The sequence below is a fragment of the Corvus cornix genome, chromosome 1 (genome assembly GCF_000738735.6).
Source record: "Corvus cornix cornix isolate S_Up_H32 chromosome 1, ASM73873v5, whole genome shotgun sequence".
Lineage (NCBI taxonomy): Eukaryota > Metazoa > Chordata > Aves > Passeriformes > Corvidae > Corvus > Corvus cornix.
The window spans coordinates 103,258,447-103,277,832 of NC_046332.1; the positions used below are offsets into that span (position 1 = coordinate 103,258,447).

At 42.3% G+C, this 19,386-nt stretch overlaps 1 protein-coding gene across 2 annotated transcripts; it reads right to left on the reverse strand.

The window, feature by feature from the left end:
* Positions 1-9,986: 9,986 nt before the first annotated feature.
* EIF1AX (eukaryotic translation initiation factor 1A X-linked) lies at positions 9,987-18,682 on the reverse strand. 2 transcript variants are annotated; one of them, XM_039551329.1, is made up of 7 exons: positions 18,577-18,682; positions 17,610-17,693; positions 15,875-15,978; positions 14,462-14,512; positions 13,168-13,249; positions 12,969-13,060; positions 9,987-11,341 (listed from the first exon to the last, which is right to left on the reverse strand). In XM_039551329.1, the coding sequence occupies exons 1-7, from the start codon at positions 18,590-18,592 to the stop codon at positions 11,336-11,338; spliced, it is 435 nt and encodes a 144-aa protein (XP_039407263.1). In that variant the 5' UTR covers positions 18,593-18,682; the 3' UTR covers positions 9,987-11,335. The 2 variants fall into 2 exon arrangements, with proteins under 2 accessions (XP_039407263.1, XP_039407273.1); XM_039551339.1 differs by lacking the exon at positions 18,577-18,682 and adding an exon at positions 18,228-18,246.
* Positions 18,683-19,386: the final 704 nt, after the last annotated feature.

Genomic DNA, 19,386 nt, shown 5'->3' on the forward strand with positions numbered 1-19,386 from the left:
TGGAATGTGCTGCTTCTTCTAGATTTGAATTATGTAAGTTATAACAGCATAGAGCTGGCTGATGTCATTGTGAGGTCACTCTCACTAATCACTCTGAAAAGTGCCAGTGATCATGGGAGGTTCCTAGGGACTGGGAAAAAAAACAAATGTCACTGCTTTCTTCAAGAAGGGCAAAAAGGAGGATCCAAGAATGTACAGGGCAGCCAGTCTCACATCAGACCCTGGGAAAGTGATGTGAATGATTTCCAAACATATGAAGGAAAACAAGGTGTTGGGGAGTAGTAAGGATTGATTTACAAAGTGGAGATTAGGCCTCTCTGTGATGAGATCATGTAAGTGACCTGGTGGAGGAAGGGAGAGCAGTGGGTGTTATCTATGTTGGCTTTCAGAGCGGTCTCTCATAACATCCTCGTAGGGAAACTGGTAAAATGTGTACAAAATCAATGGACAGTGGGGTGGATTGAAAACTGACTGAGCTGCCAGACTCAAAGGGTTGTGATCAGTGGCATGAGCTCAAGTTCGAGGTCAGTCACTTGTGGTGTAACCCTGGAGTTATGTAGTATTAACATCTTCATTAATGGCCTGGATGATGACACAGACTGTACCCTTTGCAGATGACACGAAACTGGGAGGAGTAGGTGAAACATCAGATGAGTGTGCTGCCTTTCAAAGGGACTCTGACAGTCTGCAGAAATGAGTCAACAGAATCCTTATAAAGTTCAAGAAAGGAAAGTGCCAAGTGCTCCACCTGGGGAGAAAAAGTGAAGTACCTGAGGATGGACTGAAACACTATGTCTGATCTCCTTTTTTTTTCTTTTCTTCAGGTCTAAGCAGTAGAAATGTCCTTTTACCTGTTGTCCTGGGGTGATGTTATGAAGCCGCTTTATTCCTTAACCATCCGCTCAATGCCCAAGGATGCTCTGCCTTTAAGGTGGACCCGGGGGGCGGGGCCGGAGCCAGGACCCGACGGGGCGTTGAACGGTTCGGCCCAAAGGCTCCAGGGTCTGGGCAGGGTTTGGGAGGGAGTGCGCTGGGAGCACTGTGCTGCTTTTTGGGTTTCCTTTGTGTTCCAGCTAGCTGGGAAAAGGATCTGTTGGTTTTTTCTTGTTCTTTTTTCCCTTCCCTTCCCCTTGCCTCACTGCCTCCCTTCCCTCCTCGCCGGTCCGGGGAGCCTGCGGGGGTGGCCCCAGTGGGCCTGCGGGGTGGCCCCGGCTGGTCCGAGCCCACGTGTCTGTTCTCTCTCTGGGAATGTGTTGTATTTTGAGGGTTTTTTTTATCCTGTTCTACCCTGTTTTGTTTCGTGTTAATAAATGGTTTGGTTTCTTTTTCCCACTTTCATTTCTTGTGATCCATTTGTCTCATTGATGGAGGAAAAGGGGAGGAACACTCATTCCGGAGTGTTTCCTCCTGACGTTTTGTCTCAAAAACCGAGACAGCCTGCACTTGTCTCATGCAGTACCTGATCCAGTAGTTCAGTAAAAGCTGGCACTGTTTGAACCCCTGGTGACCATTGTTCCTATTCACCAGTCTGTGACAGTGAGTACTTGGCCATAGAAGGGCTCTTCAACTTCTGACACTTAGAAGATCAAACTGAAGACTCTTTTGTCTTAAATATTGCAGATAGAAAACTGTGACTTCAGGGGTTCCTGACACTAAGGCAGTGACAAATAAATAGGGCTTTTGATTATATCATAGAATAGTTTGAATTAGAAGGGAACTCTAAGATAATCTAGTTCATCCCTCCCTACAATAAGCAGAGACATCCTCGGTTAGACCAGGTTGCTCAGAGCCCTGCTCAAGCTGACCTGGAATGTTTCCAGGAATGAAGTATCCACCACCTCTCTGGGCAAACTGTTCCAGTGTTTCACCACTCCCATTGTAAAAAACTTCTGCTTTATAACTCATTTAAAACTAAATTCTTTCACTTTAGGACCATCATCCCTTGTCCAGAAAGTGTCCCCAGAGCCTTCTCTTCTCCAGGATGAACAGCCCTAACTCTCTCAACCTTTTTTCAAAAGGAGAGGTGCTTCACCCCCGGGATTGTAGTCATGGCCCTCCCATGGACTGGTTCCAACAGATCCATGTCTTTCCTGTACTGAGGACCCAGAGCTGGATGCAGCACTCCAGGTGGGGTCTCACAAGAACAGAGTAGGGGGGCAAAATTCTCTCCTTCACTGTTCTGCCCACACTGCTTTTGGATTCAGCCCAGGACATGGTTGTTTTTCTGAGCTGCAAGTTGCACATTGCCCATTTGTATCCAGCTTTCCATCCACAAGTATCCTCAAGTCCTTCTCAGCAGGACTACTCTCAATCTGTTCATCCCCCAGCCTGTGTTGATACTGGGGATTGCTTCAGCCCAGGTGCAGCCCCTTGCATTTGATATTGTTAAACCTCATGAGATTCCCATGGGCCACTCCTTGAGCTCATCCAGGTCCCTCTGGATGGCATCCCATCCTTCAGATGTGGTGAGATAACACCACTCAGCTCGGTGTTATCTGCAAACTTGCTGAGGGTGCACTTGACCCTACTATGTCATCGATGTAGACATTAAACAGCACTGGTCCCAGTACAGACCCCAAGGGACAGCTCTTCACACTGTTCTCCATCTGGGCACTGAGCCACTGAACACTGCCCTCTAGATGTGACCATCCAACCAGTTTCTCCTCCACCAAACAGTCCACCCATCAAATCCAGATAGACACAGAAAGGGAGTTTAAAATGGGGCTGGGACAGACAGAGCCTCAGAATAACAACAATTAAATTATTCCAGCGGTTGCACTTATTTCCTCAGAAAGCACCTCCCTAGAAGAAAGGCTGCAAGCCAACTAAATAAAAGGATGAACAAATGATCCTGCAGAATGAACGCTCAGACTGATTAGGCTTAAGAAAAATACTTTGTTTAAACATATGAACTTAGAAATAACTCCAGAACCTCACAGCTCAAGCAAGTACACCTTTGAAAGTCCTTCTTGTATGAGACATATGTCCTACCCTCTATACCAGAATTTACTTTTCTGAGCCGAGATTCAGTAGATATAAATCACATCTTTGAAGCTTAGCTCTAAGATTCCCAAACACTTTCAGATCTATCTATCTGTGGTTATGACAGTAACCAGTACCATAGTCTGTGGTGCAGTTTTCAATAGAGATACAGGCACTTCTAATTCCACTGAAGATAAAAGCTAGTTTAAAAAGAAAATGCAAAAAAGAGGACCTCTACATTTTTTATGCAATCCTTCCCAATTGTATTTTTCCATTGCTGCTCAGTCAGTCACTCAGTTACCTTCTCTAACAGGGAGGTGAGTCAGGAGTTCTCAGATCCTTGGAGTCAAGTTCTAATCTTGTGATTCAGATCAAGTGCTTCAACAGGTCAGCAGCAGACAAAAGATCATACAAAAAAATACAAAAAAATAATCTGGTTCGGACTGCAGTGAAGAACACCGTTACACTGACACTGTGTCCAAAGAGCTGTGCCCATTTTGGGGCTCCCCATCATGAGAAAGATGAGCAGCAGATGACTAACAAGCTTCCTGAAGGAACTGGAGCACATGATACTGGGGAGAGATGCATACATCTGGGTTTGCTCTGCCTGGAGAAAAGAATGATGCGGGGAAATCTTATTCTTGTCTGCAACTATGTAATTGAGGTGAAGAGAGAGCCAGACTCTTCTTGGCTGCACATCGTGGGTGAACAAGAGAGACAGAGGACACAACCCAGGGCACAGGACATTCCAATGAGATGCAAGGATGTTATTTGTTTTCAAACTCTGAACAGATTTCCCAGAGAGGCCATGGAACTTTCAATCTTGAAAATACTAAAAAAGCCATGAGCAACCTGCTCTAATTGGACCTGTTTTGCACAGAACATTGGACTTGCAACCCCCAGGGGTGCAGTTCTGTACAAACAGCTGCTTGAGGCCAGGATTTCCTCAAAGCCTCCAGAGGCAATACCAGCTTACAGCAGTATCTGTACCTCCACTGCTCTTCTCACCTCCCAGTGCATTTTTTCTTCAGCTTGGCTGGCACTAATGCAAATGGAACAGTGAAGTGATCCAGATTAAAAAGAAGTTTGGAAAAAACCAAAACAAACAAAAAAACCAACCAACCAAACGAACAAAAAGAAACCCCAAAAAACCCCAAACCAAACTAAAACAACAACAACAACAAAAAACCCCAAAAAACCAACCAAGCAAGTTTTCTTAAGTGACTGAACAACTAAACTGCCCTGAGATCATTCAGGCTGTGCTGCCCAAGCTGTTGTATAAAACACACTGTGGCAGAGGTTCAAAACGAGTATTGACCAGGGAAAGACCTCAAGATCACTTATCCAAAAATATTGTCTGCCAGTGATCACTGTTAAAATTTTTACTATTTCAGAAATTCTCCTGTTTTAATAAATGTTAGTTTTATCTTCTTCTGTCATTTATACTAATGAAGCATTATTCTGCCAACACAACCATAGAGAAATAGAGTAACACAAATACTGACTTCCTAAAGTGGTCAGTACCAACTCTATACTAATAAACATAGAAATAACTTCAGCACCATTAAGGGACTAATTTCACAGAATTACAGTGGGGAAATTTGTTGCAAAGATTCCCAGGCTACCACTAATTCAGTTTAGCCCAAGAGAGAAAAAGGTTTCTGTAGCTTCTGATTTCTTCTTATTGAATAATAAATAGTACAATATAATAATATATGCTGAAGAGATCATACGCATGTAGTACTTCAGCTGTGCAAACTAGGTGCATTCATTATTGTTACAGTGAAAACTATTAAAAAATACATAAACAGGCAGGAGCCCCTAATCTGAATTTGATTGATAGATCTCCACTGGATCTCATTTTCTCCTCACATACTGTGTTCTTCTGTTTCTTCTGAGGATCAGTGATAAGTATAAAATTATCATGGAAGTTTAAATTTCTCAGAATTCTTGTTTAGGGAATGCTCGGTGGTTTACAACTTGTCCTCTCTAGGCATGCATGCATCAAAACAAATCCCCAAACCTGTTCAAGAGTAAATAATATTTTGAAAACCATTAATAAGGAAATTACATGTTTTAAGGAAGGCTTGGGTATTAAAGAAGGAAACTATTAGGTGTCATACTCTCCTTCCTTCCCCCTGTTATTATTGTAATTGATTTAGATGTCAATCTACACAAGTAATCAGAAACACTCATGCTGTCTTCTCAATATAAAGTTATTGGCTTCTTGGCACTCAAGCTGTTTCCTCTAAATGCCTCCCCATGTCCTAGATAAGACAGACATCTTCAGTGTTTTTTGATTCTCCAACATCTGCCTATATAACTATTGATAGGTTAACCTAAACTGCCTATAAACCCACATAATCTGCTACTGGCTGCATTATGTTCTCTCTTTGTAACCAGACAATATTTTCTGTATTATCCTATACTAAATATTACAGTTAACCTAGACTTTTGTAGTCCTAAACAGTAGCTTTACATCAGTTTAGTTTAAAACCTTTCATGAAGCCTGAGATCACTCTTTCTACATTTGTGGACAAAGCATACACCTGGCAATACGATAGAACCAATTCAAACCGGGGGGAGGAGGGGCAGAGAAGGGAGTTGTTGCGGATTAAAGCATAATTTAATACAGAGAAGCACGAGCTAATACTGGTTTTTTCCACTTTTCAGCAACTGTTTCATTAGTCCGTGCCAGGATAACAATACACCACTAACAGTATTTGTTCCACTTACAGGTGGCACACTCAACACTTTTAATGAAACAGTCCCATGGCTGTTGCACATTTCCAACACCTCTGTGAAATTGGTGCCCTGTTTTGGGAAGAGGTTTCTGCTCCCTCGCCCATACTCTGGTTAACTGCAGCAAACCAGACACATTACTAGGCTGGAAGTGTATAAGGTGCTATCAAGGGGATGCAGCTGACAACCACAATGAGATACAGGTGCCCATTCCTTCTGACCCAGTCACTTGAGAGGAATACAGTAAGACTGGACGACACATCAATGGGTCTTAGGGCATCTTTTAAGATGTTTTCAACTTAACAGGGGTGCCAGAATCAGATCTGAAAATCCATCTCTGTATATCCCATCACACAGTTAGCACTGGCTGCTTCTGCCATTTTCAGCAAAGCTTATGATCTAGCTGCATATTGTTACTTGTTCAAGACACAAGGGTCCCTGTGTCAGAGCTGCTGAAAGACTCCCTCTGGTCAGCGACCTGCTGCAACAGCTCATTATTAACATCCCAATGTATTCCAGAGCAACCTGCAAGGCGAGTTGGGATAGTCACTATCCAGTGGGTAAAAAGGCAGCAAGGTCTTCCACACCTTTTCAGTGTCTTGGGCTTCTTGCCAAGTCTTCAAGACTACAGCTTTAACCACTGTAGTCTCTCTATAAATCTTCATGAGCAGGGAGGATCTTTCCAACAGGTCAGGCAGCAAAAGACTAAAATTCTTCTCAGAAACCTCATTAATGCCCCTTACCCCATCCCCACAACTGTCTGCTACAGTTAGTTTCAAAGTTTTTCAAGTCAGAAGCTGTTTCCTCAAGCTCTGTGCAGCACTTGGCTTTCCCCTCTAAGCACAGAGGATAAACACAGTCCCTGCAGTGTCCTGTCATTGTCTTGAGGACTGTCACAAGGCTGAATCCTCCCTGACAGCCAGCACCACTGATAGTGGAATGTACGTAACCTTCTGGGTGTCCCATGGGGATCCTCCAGTATTTCTGCTGCTCTTTGCTGTACTTACTCCAGCTGCCAACAGCAGTAGCCATCATGTTGCTGCCAGTGCCAGATGTGCACCTAAGACCATACTTCAGTCAGCTGCTTCTTTAGGAAGGTGACCTACTTTGAAAACCCTAAAAAAAAATCTCAAGTATTTCCATTGCTGGCAATACTTATTTCAGACATGGGCACTTCAGAGTCCCTGAGAGCCAGGACTAGAAACTTCCTACCGAGATGCTGAAGCACCCTGCTTGCTCCCGTATGTCAAGGCCTGTTTGGTTTTTTGCTTGTCTGCTCCCTCCAGAGGCCAAGCATGCAAAGGTATTTAGCTGATCATCTTCCTCAGCCGGCAGAAAAATTCATTAATTTAACCAGAAAGAAGAGTAGGGCTGATTAAGGAATACAGGTGCTGGTGACAGAAGGGACTCCTACACCATCACAGCCTAGGCACACAATACAAGCTGTCCACTTCTGCAAGAGGGAAAAAGGAGTGCCTAAAAAACAGAGTGAGAGGGCTTCAAAAGAGAATTTACTGCTAAGCAAGTGATGCAGTAAGAGGCCCTAAGTCTCTGTCAGCTTCTGCTGAAGCTTTCCTTCCTTGAGCTGGCACCCTGGATATAAATAAAACTGCTGTGCAAGTGTCCTCTCTACAGACACAGAAAACCCATGAAGAACAGCTCATAGGTCAGACCACACAGTCTCATCTGTGCATTTTCTGAAAGTATTTTTTGTCCCACTAAACTAGTTGCAATTACTAAATGAAGGTACTCAGAGTTTTCAGTTGGCCTCTTTATTTGGTTGTCATTGCATTTTATAATCACAATGTTGAGCTCTGGTGTGAAATCTGATGGGCAAGATAAGAGCACAAGCTATAACCTGAATTAATCAATGGGAACTCTGACTCTTGCTTGCTGTGATTAAAAATGTAATGAAGCCAAGGCATCCTCCCTTACTTCTTCCCTCTCCTTCTCCAAAAGAAAAGGCAATCACAGCCTGAGAAATAAATTCTGAAGACTCATTTTTGCAACAAAATGAGAAAGCATGCCAACAGCTACCTGCAGAAAAGCCAGCCATGGGTCTTCAGTTTGAAGGGACAAATAAAGCTGCACTCACACTACTACAAAATTATTTCAGATAAAACTTCCCTCTTCCCACACATCTTCCCAAAAGCTACACTTAAGTCTTCTTCTCCATGAAGCAGTCAACCTGCCTATAGGATACCACAGTGTCCACAGATGAAAAGCTAGGTTTGAGTCCTCCAGGGAACCATAGGATAACTCAAGTCCCTTGATATTCAGTAACACCAAATAATTATGGATTAGATTGGAGCTTGCTCAACAGCAGGAACATTCGACACCCCAGTTCAGGGGGTGTAAGCAGGACTTACCTTATGGCCAGAGGGGCTCAGGGAGCAGCAGTCCCAGCATCATTTCACACATAGAGATGCCACCAGTCCTATCAGTTTATCATGAAGAACCTGGTTGAGAGTGTGACCGGACACCACAAGGAGCAACCTGCCAGCCTTGGTCATCAGCTCACTGCCATTCATGGACATCACCCAGAGGACAGAGCAACCCCTGTGCCAGCCTAACCTCTGCAGGTTATATCTGTACCCTAATTTAGTGTGTGTGTATAATATGGTACCATATATGAGATATATGGCATGTATCACACATCTGTATGACACTAGCACACACTACCACAGACGTGCATGCTGGCACAGGCAGAGCACAGTCATGACACAACCTATCAGCAGTGACAAATAAATGGCAGAGCTCAGCAGTCATGGGTTACCAGCTCCTCCTCTTGAGAAGGGAACAAGAGGTTGTTTCTCATACGCTTTTTTCCAGTTGCTGTGTCTGGACTGTATCTGCTAAGGATTAGGGTGGAAAAGCATTAGGGCTGTCCAAGCAAATGCACAGCTGCCCCTATTGTAAGCTGTCTGACCTATTGTAAGGTGAACAGACAAAATTTGAAAAAATGGACAAAAATAATTTTTCAAAATGTTAATCACAGAGAAAACCTCACAGTGGGAAACAGAGAACACAAAGTTTATATTTTAGTTGTGGGAGGTAAATTTTTGAATCCCTGCTTTCAATTTTGCACTCTAGGTAAGAAGCCAGCAGCAGTTCCCACAGTTAAACAAGAATTATTAAAAATTTATCTAGGAAATACTTTTACAGATGGTGTACCTTTCATAGCTTTAGAGTCAGCAACCTTGCAATCCTCTAGCTGGCAGCTGCTGTTCTACCACTGTTCTCTGCATGTAGATGTGGGAAAGACAGCTTCTTGTGCAAGCTGTTTTTCCAGCCCCAAAGAAAAAAGAGGCAAGAGGGATGATATAAAGCTACCTAGATTGGACTGTGAAGGGAGCTTTAGCGGAGGATAGAGAAACAAGGTGACCAAGGGCACTCAAGAAGGCAATATAGCCCAGCTTACGAGTAGAAACCTAACAGTGTTAAGCTGGTGCACTAATAAGAAACTAATAGTTAAATAAGAAATTTCCTTAAAATCTGCAGTTTAGGTTGAGCCATAAAGACTGGGAGCAATAAAGACTGGAAGGAACCTGAGGGCAAACCACAACCGATTCTGACAGGAACAGTTTCATCTTTGACCCACAGCTGAAGTCTGTGTTGTACTAGAGAACTGTAGACTCCCTACAGCAGCAGTGTGTATCTGTGTTTCCCCTTACCACTGACCATGCATTTACATTTCACATACGAAGATCAGTTTTGGCAAGCACAGTTCCCATACTATCTGAATCTTCAGTATACATTCCCTGCAATTTAACCACTAACCTTCCTGCTAATACAACTGAAAGGACAAGACACCTTCTGCACTTAGATCTCAAGAACTTCAAGAGCTTTTAACCATTTTCAGAGCTGCTTATAGCCTTCTGAATACAACAAGGAAACCAATGAGCTTGGGAGTGGTTTATAAGCCTTATTCTGAAACATTACACCATTTATGTTCCTTCACAATTGAACCTCACAGGCATACAAAGACAGTAAATTGATATATTTAAGATCAGTCAAGTATGAATGCGTACTGGTAGTATCTTTCCCTCAATATTTAGCAAGTTTTTACAACAAATAGTTAAAATCCATGAAATATTTGGCAAAATTACTTAATACTAAGACAACGTTATTCCTAGAGCAGGGTACCTGATCCATGTAAGGAAAAGAGACGCTGAAATGAAAGTAAAAAGTAAAATAAAATAAATTTTTACAAAAGCTCTGGATGTTCAAATTTTCCTTAAAAAACAAAGCAAGGAAGCCACTCCATATTTAAAGCCATTTTGTTTTTATCTATTGGGGTAGTCACTTTACATCATACCAAAAAGACTGTATAAGGAATACAAGTGTCAAGAATCAGATCTTTATGGCACAAAAGGAATTTTTCCATTAACCTGCTTTCAGAGTTGTTAAATACATTATTAAGACAAAGACACTAAGGCTACCACAAAATAATATTTGCATGATGACGTTAGTCTTTATTCACTTTCTCAACTGACTCCTCCTGTCTGAAGGTGGAGAAGAATCTTTCCAGTAGTTTGTTTCATTGATTTATTCTGAGTGAAAAGATTCTTTCTACTTTTGACACAAATTTATTTTCTTATTTATATTGTTACTCAAAGTTCACATCAGCTTTTATGTTGCACCTTACAATGTATGGAACTTCAGATTAAAATAAAACTCTAGTCTTAACATAACCTTTTATATAATGTAAAAATATTCTACATGTTTAACATATCAAGAATGTTAAGCATTTACTTTGGGGAAAACCTATTCTATGCATTTTTCAGTACAAACCCAACTGGGAATGTTTTGCATTCGTGTATCCCTGTTCAGTCGGGTGCCACCCAGTGTTCATCGTCTGCAGCTGCAGCTCGGCCACTGCACCAACCGCAGTTTCCAAAAAAAATCGCCAATTTGAGATGCTGCTCACTTTTCATCTTTACTCCTCTCCCACCCCTCCCTCCACTATGGGAAATTTATATCTTTGAAATAATGAGTGTTTTTAGTTATCAAAATCAGTATAAAAATAGCAGCATGCTACTAGATGCGAAAAGCAGATTCATCATGCATTGTGAGTTTAAATGCAGATTTCTGCCTTCCTCTTACATTATCAAAATCTTTTTTAAAGTTAACATCAAGGCAAGGGGTATAAGGACAGACACTGCATAGTATGATTCGATACTAATCTGAACTGGGTTATTTTCCTTTAATCAAAATCCATGATAATTACAGGGTAAACGATTTTTATTTCAAAATACAAGTTTAACTGGAATTGTAGTGATGACAGCAGAATAGGGAAAAATGCAGTCTTTTACAGCCCATGTCACTGTATCTCACATTCAGAGGTAAAAGCTCTAATTGGTGTAGAGACAAAATATTTGTGGCATGTCATTGAACCTTTGTGATAATCCAGCATTATCCATTTCTAAAGAAATATAAATACTTTAAAACAAACATTGAAAATAAATCCTTTTGATGTAACAAACTACACTCTTTACCGAGAATTTTCAGTCTTCTTAAAAGTAAGGGACTTCACCCAAAAAATAATCGAAGTATCAATGTAGAACAATCCTTGGAGGAAAAAAGTCGGAATGTAAACCTCTGTTCCAAATTAGATCTGAAAAGCAAAAACACCATACCATGTAATTCATCCAAGTGTATTTTTTATCATTTTATTATTTTTTTAAGTTACTTTTACAGTTCAACAGGAGACTTCCTGATCTTAGCACAGTCCAGGTTTTGCCTCAGATCATATCCTGTTTTCTTAACATGTGAACAATTACTCCCTGCTTTTGTCCCCACCAGCCCTGTGACAATACTATGGTCATGCAGGTGAGCAATTCTGCAGAACCGCGGCATCTGCAATACAATTATACATCAACAGAACAGGAATAAATTCACCCATGATTCTCAAAAATGAAAATAAAACCAAGTTTGAGAGTCACTTCCCTAAGTAGTGACTTTCTAATCATTCTTCTGATATAAAGGAAAAAAGGAAAGGCTCCACCAAGTTCTTCCTGTTAACAATGACCTTGGAAGCTGCACTTCATTCCAGATATATGATGGTGATCCTCAGAAAGGTTACTCACATCTTTTCTTTATGTCTTTTACTTTTTTAAAGCATAATATTAATATTTCATTGAAGAGCTGACAAAAGCTTAAAAACAATCACAGATGCTCACTTAACCCCACACACAGATCCATTAGTTTGCAAATTTGTCCTACAGCTACTTATCTCTTTGATGTCTTACAATAGCCTCATTATTAAAAGCATGCAGTACTAGTTTTTCTAGCTTCAATGAGCTAAATCTTCAGTAAGCTCAACCACTGACAGGCCCAAAGTGCAATTTTCAAAAGTCTGAAGAAAAATTCCTCAACATTTTGGTATTTTTAAAATACTTGATCTAATGAATCATATATTGAGAACCTCAAAAAACCCAGAATAATGTAAGCATTTAAAAAGAATTAGTCATATAATCAACTCAGAGAGAGAGGACTAAAAAGATGAAGAATTAAAACATAATAGTATACTTAGAACAGTCTATCCAATTAAGTTAACTCACTGGCTCAGTGAGTTACTACTTATCCTCTCAGCCAGCTGACCCTGCACATCTCTCAGCTGTAAATTAAAGTGCATCAACCTAGAAAACATTGCACAGCAGATTCTACTTCTGCAATTTATTATAAAATCTGAGTTGTAACAATTCTACTACTATAATTTCAGAGTGTGCACAACCAATTACTACAGTTTAGTGGTAAACCACACAAGTGACTGTGACACTCAAGATTATGGTTAACTTTAAAAAACTACTAAGATGCAGCTTCTTGTAGTTTCTATGTAAACAGAGACTTAAAGCCTTTGTTTTCTAAAAAACAAATTCCTCAATTATTTCTGCAGTTCTGATTAGACAGTGAGGCTGTTAACCCTACAGAGGAATTGGGGGGGGGGGTGTCAAGTGACTGATTTTCTTTTTTTTTGAGCACCTTCAGACTGCTCTCCATGTGTGTTTCAGCAGCATGACACCAAGTGTACCATGTGCTTAGAGGTCAGCTCGGGAATGACTGTAGGACAGGAGAGAGGACAGAAAGCTGGCACATGCATGCACCACACCACTTTCTGAGGCAGTCCCTGAGGAGAAAGCTATCCTGAACACCCACGTGTTCCTTGCTGCAGAACTAACAACAGCTTAGTGCCAAAGAGGACAGCTTCAAGCATATGATAAAAATACACATTTACTACTTACATCATCAATATCTTCATCATCATCTCCAATATCATCAAACTGGATTTCATCGTCATCTCCAGGACCAAATGTGTCTGTTTCATTGATTTTAGCTATGAAGGAATTTAGAGAAGTTAAGGAGTGCACTCACACTGTGCCAAGACAGACTGAGTATTCTTGTCCAGTATGAACTTCCAATTTGAAGTGAAAAGATTCTTACCATGTTCTGGAAGCTCCCCATATGCTTTCAGGCTTCTGGCTTCATCTGCATTGTATTTTAGAATAACATCAGCCTTGTTATCCTAAATAATAATTTATTAGAACGTGTTAGTCATCTCTGACTAATGCCTTTAGTCTGACTAATAGAAAAATAAAACTATTAACCTCTGCAGACTGTACTATTTACAACTGTATTATTTACAGAGGATTAACACCTACAGTATTTATAGAAGAACTTCTTGTTCTTCCATCCCCTCCAGTTCCTTTAAATGTGAAGTAAACACATTGGAATATTTTCATTTTTTCTGGGTGATAATTTAATTATCTCCAATTACAAGTAATTGACAGATTCATAGAATGGTTTGGATTGGAAGGGACCTTAAAGATCATCAACTTCCAACTCCCCTGCCATGGGCAGGGACACCTTCCACTAGACCGGGGTGCTCAATGCCCCATCCAACCTGGTGTCGAACACTGTGAGGGATGGGGCATCCACAACTTCCCTGGGAAACAAGACAAAGACAATTTGAGACAAATGAGAAATGTAGAGAACTCAACAACTTGACAAGTTCAGTTTCATGCCTTTGAAATTAACCTTTCTTCAGACCATACACATAGTGAGGTGTTTGGTGGTCAGTCAGGAAGTGTCAAAACCAAAAAATTCCTAGTTTTAAGTACTTTAATATATACAGCAAATGACAATATCTTAAATGTTTTACAACCCTAATGCACATTTCAGAAGCAGTATCTGTCTTCAACAACTGATGACACAACACTAACATTCATGAAAGGCATTCACCTAATGAAAACGTGACAACTGTTTCCCATTACCGTTTATATTACACAAAGTTACGCTACTCCATTTTTAGAAATTTAAGTACAAACTAATTACTGATTAAGGTACAAGCCAAAACATCAAGGATCCAAAATTCTATTACCAAAAATTCTAATTATCACAATAAAATGTTTGGTACTTGACTCAATCTCTCTTTATATATACCACAGGATCCAAGCACCAAACAGCTACATCTGGAAAAAAAGGTCAAGCTTGATGACAATAAGCACCTTCACTCACAAAGTCTCAGGATGCAATTTAGAAGAACAAGTTGAACCAGAATTTGTCTACTCATTACAACCTTCCTGTAATACAAGGAAACTAAAAATCATGATTTAGCATAACTAAATACAAATGAAAAGTTAGACAGGAATTTCCTCACAATACCTGCTGCAATTTAACAGTAAATAAAGCTACTTTTAAGATCTCTTTATAATGGCATATTACACTGAATTTTTACCTGGTAGTCTCTTAAGCCAATCAATATAATATCAGATGTATTTATCCAGACCTGAAGGAGAAAACATATGTTACAGAAATTCAATTTCTGTTGTATAACACCAAGAACCAAACAGCACATTTAATTTAGATTTATGGAGAGACATGAAACATTTCACTACAGCCACCACCTTCATTTTCTAACCAGTAAGCTGGAAATATCCAATTTGATATTTTAACAGCAAATCCAAGGTCATAAATACTCAAGAGTTACATTATTTTCACATGTTATGGAGCTATTACAGGATAAATCAAAGTTCTTTGAAGAGCTTCTAGCCAACAGGGCGGTTATTAAGCCTTAACTTCTGAGAAAACAGAAATAATGCATCAAGGCACCACTCGTGAACTCTGTGAACTGAGCTCCTCAAGGGCAAAAATTAAAGAAAAACCTGATGAAGGGGATGATGGACAAGAACAGTGAAGAGCACAAGAAAATGAACAGAGTTGTTTCTAGAAACTGTTAACCAGAAATCTGCAAAACAGAATATGCTTTTAAATGCACAGAGTGGTTCTATCCCACATCTGCTTGGTTTTTTTGGAGACTGAACTCATTTCAGCTGGAATTTCCTTTCTTTTAGACATGAGGAATAGGTAAGTGGTGCTTTTTGTAGCAAGAAATTAATTCTGCAGCACTTAGTGTTTATTTAAGCACATTCTCCACTACCTTCAACAGTTTCTTGCAGGCAGCTATAGCACTGGTTACACTGATCCCACAACACGTGCATTCACTGTTCTCCAAAAAATGGAACAATCCAGAACGAAGACAGTGAATGTCTGTTTTCATTGGCAACAGACTGTCTGAGGGACCTCCTCCTTACCATACACCAGCAGAGGACAGGAAGATGTAACACCTGACAAGGCCCAGAGGGGATACCATCTGAAGATAGCAAAGTTAAGAATGCAGACACATACACCTGACATCCCTGAAGGTACAAATTTTTGCAGATTAGCTTTCAACAGAAATATTTTGGGAACTGATGAAGCGGACAACGAAAGGATGGCATTGGAGGTGTATTTTCTAAATAGTCACCAAGTTCCCCATCTGCAATTAGGAAGATTTTTATTATTTTATATACGTATAATTTGCTAGAATTTGAAAAGCTAGTATTCTGTAAGCAGCCAAAAAACCTCCCCCTGAAATATACACATTGAAAGGCAGCCCTTCAACTGTGAGCTTCACCCAAAAGCCAAAGACTGCCTATTCTTGTACCAGCAATGGAAATAGAAGGACAGACTAGTTTACGATGAAAAAAAGAACTTAAGATACTAAGTGCAGTAGAAATATTCATTTTTGTAACAAGCTACATATGTAAATTTTTACAATTACATATCATGCATAATGTCACTGTTTCCTATTGCAATGCTTCAGAATTACCTTTTTTCTTAGCTTCCCTCTAATATGACATAACCTCTTCACACCATCAAAACATAATGCCTCCAGTCTTCCATTGCCTAACATCTTGATCACCTGGGCATATTCTGAAAGAGATGGTAACATACAAAAACACAGAATCATTTAGGTTGGAAAAGATCTTTAGGATCAACAAGTCCAACCGTTAACCCAGCGTGGTTAAGTCCACCACTAAGCCGTGTCCCAAAGTGCCACAGAGCAAAACATTTGAACAAATCCAGCTTCAAGACACAACCAATTAACTTTTCCACTGTAACCCAAATTTGCTGTAACATTTTATCAAAAGTGAACTGCTGAGAGGAGCTTCGAGCACCCACACAGGCTGCTCAATGTATCACAGTTTTGTATCACTGTTGACGTTAACATTTTCAAATACTGCTCCTTCTTGGCTGCATACACCCTTTTGTTCCCTCTGAAATGCTTGCTACAGAAAATCTCAGAGCTATTAAGTCACACTCAGAGTCTGAAAGTTTATGACAGCATCACAGCACTTGTCCTAAAGGAGAGCATCTCAATGTCACTGAGGGAGGAGAAAGCTGCATGCCCTGTTTAACCACCCACCGAGACTCTGAATCCCTCCTGCAGAGGTTCTGTGGAAATCACCCCACTGTCCTTGAAAGCACATAACCTGGTGTTACAGACACTGTCTGAAAGGCAACTAGCAGACTTCAGCTGAAGTCTATGAAGCACCTCTCCAACACCTGCCCTCAATATATTCACTCTTCATCTTCTCCCTCACCAAGCTGCAGAAATCACATACTGGAGAACTTCACGTAAGTTAGATACTCCAATGAACATGAGACTGTTCATAACTGAGAATAATGTTTCATTAAGTAGATTTTGCTTGGGACATGTAAGGATCTGAAGGATCTGAAGTTTCAGGTGTGCATAAAAATAAACCCCCTTTTCTGCTTACAACCAACACAGAATACCAGAAGTTAGTTCAGTGGAACTTCTACAGGAATTTAAATCAGTACCTCTCCCATATTTCTAACAAACCAACTGATTAATTGGTTACTAGGAAAGCACTCGCATTATGTGAGCAACCACCAGAGTGTGACACACAAGACAGGGCGAGCTGAAAGGGAGGTGAGCTCAGTGTCACCAAGGGCAGGGCAGATGGGAATCCCAGTCATCATCCCCTGGCTGAACTCTCTTGTGCCTTACTTCACCTGACAACATCCCACCTACTGCTCCTGTTTTATAACTGTTAAAGACTTCCAGCCCAGGAGCCAACTGAACCAAACTATCACAGGACAGAACAGTGAGATGAGCTGCTCTGCCATGTCAGTGACTTTGGGGAGTTCAGCGAAGGATCCAAGAAAGTTAGAGTCAGTGTAAAACAGAACAGTGTAAAACAGATGCACAGACTGTGCATCCCAGGGAGAATTACTGGCAAGACTGAACCACAGCCGCTAAGCCAGCTGCTCACAGACCCTCACACGAAGCTATCAAGGGGTTTCTAGGGAATGTTTAAGTGTTGGTTTACACAGAACATTGCAGTAAGGTCAAGGAGAGAAAAACTTCATTCTTAAGTGGTGAAGCTATTGAAAATTTCCCTTTTCCTACTGTCTTTCTCTTACACTCAGTATGTCATTTGGCATTCAAATACAACCCCAATAAGAATACCTCTCTCTATTGTCACTTACAGTATGCGACTGAAAACAATGACATTGCCAGACTACAGTTAAAAACTCACCTTGCCCATCTTCTTTGAACACCAGTTCTCTTTTCTCTGATTCATTCTCATTCTTACCTCGTCGCCTGTTTTTACCTCCTTTGCCTAAATTCAAAGTGAGAATAGTAAAAAGCACGTGTTACTGTCTCTAGACACAGTGAGTGAAAAAAATCAGACTTATGGAGATTTTTATGCTTGTACTCTATTACGGCTATTTTAAGTATCCCACCCAAATCTAGATTTTTGGCTTACTTTTAAGTCTAAATTTTTAGCCGAGTAGTATCAAAGTATTAAACATTTGAGTCTCCACTGTTTAAGATGTCCTGGTTGCTCTGGAGTGACAGCAGCCTTCAAAAAGGATTTTCACAAGATGGCCATTTTCAGTTTCTGTGATCCCTGTTACCAAGTATCTCATAAATAATGGTGGGATAGCCTGATGCACATAATCATCAAGAGCAGATGAATAACTTCAGTTACTGTGGTGCCGAAATCCCTGAAATACTCAAGGGGAAGCTTACGCTCCAAATGAAGCTGCCCTTTTTAAAATGCACACACGTGGCAACAGGATAAGATGCTTTTCACGAAGAGCATAAGAGCAGCTCATACCTGCCCCGCTGTTAAAATCTGCTGCTCCCTTACCCTCACGGTTTTTGCGTCTCTTTTCCCGGGTGAGAAAGAAGGGAAGCAGCAGCAGCAGCACTGCCCAGCGAGGGCACGGAGGGGCCCGGCCGCCTCCTCGGCAGGGCCGCTCCTGACAAGCGAGCCCCGGGCAGGGCTTCCCGTTCCCGACCGGGCCCCAGCGGCCTCCGACCCGCGCCCGGCAGGGGGAACCGGCCCGGGGACCCGCCGGGGCGGCGGGAGGGCCCCTCCGCCCGTGGGCTCCGGGCTCCGGCGGCACCCACGTGAGGGGCCCCCGGGCCTGCCCTGCGCGACCGTGCCCGGGCCCGGCCTCGCCGCCGCGGGCCCAGCGAAGGGAAGGGCGCCTCACCTTTATTCTTCGGCATGGCGCCGAACGCTCCGCCGCGGAGAGGCTGCGGGAGGGGCTCCGGGCGGGGGCGGCGGGCGGGGGCGGCGGTTCGGGCTCGGCGGCGGCTCCGGGCGGGACCAGCGGCGGGGCCGGGGCTGCGCGGGCTCGTGCGCTGCGCTCCGGCCGCTACGCCGAGCCGGCCACAGCGCCCCCTGCGGCCCGGCGGACTCCGGCACCGCCCAGCCGCCTGCCCGGGCCCGGCGGCCCAGCCCCGGCCTCGGGAACGGGAACGGCCCCGCCCGGGCACTGCGAGGGGCTTTGTGTGGAGTTCAGGGAAAAGGAGGAGGAGGACGAGCGGGCAGCGCGCACCCAGCCAGCCCCGGGACACCGCACAGCGCTCCGGGGGAGCGGTGTGAGTGGTAACTCCTTCCAGTACCTACAGGGAACTTACAGGAAAGATGGGGCAAGACTGTTTACAGGAGCACTGAGTGACAAGACAAGGGGGAATAGGTTCAGATTGGAAGTAGGTTTAAGTAAGACCTTACGAAGAAATTCTTTACTGGAAAGTGAGGCACTGGCGTAGGTTGCCCAGAGAGGTCGTGGAAGCCCCAGAGATGTTCGAGGCAAGGCTGGATGAGGCTCCGGGCAATCTGGTCGAGTGGGAGGTGTCGCTGCCCACGGCAGGGGGATCGAAACTAGATGATTTTCAAGCTCAATTCCAACCCAAACTATTCTACGATTCTGTAAGTTAGAGGGTATGAAGCAGGAGCTGTGGTATATCGGTCCCCCTTTCTGCCTTTGCAGAGTTTCTGGAGGCTTACAAATTATCCA

Excerpts from the sequence above, each read along its gene's own strand:
- EIF1AX (XM_039551329.1), bottom strand. Across the intron at positions 15,979-17,609 it reads GTTCAAAGAAGATGGGCAAG|AATATGCCCAGGTGATCAAG; the intron begins GTGAGTTTTTAA and ends CATCTCTTTCAG. Across the intron at positions 13,250-14,461 it reads TTGGCTTAAGAGACTACCAG|GATAACAAGGCTGATGTTAT; the intron begins GTAAAAATTCAG and ends ATTATTATTTAG.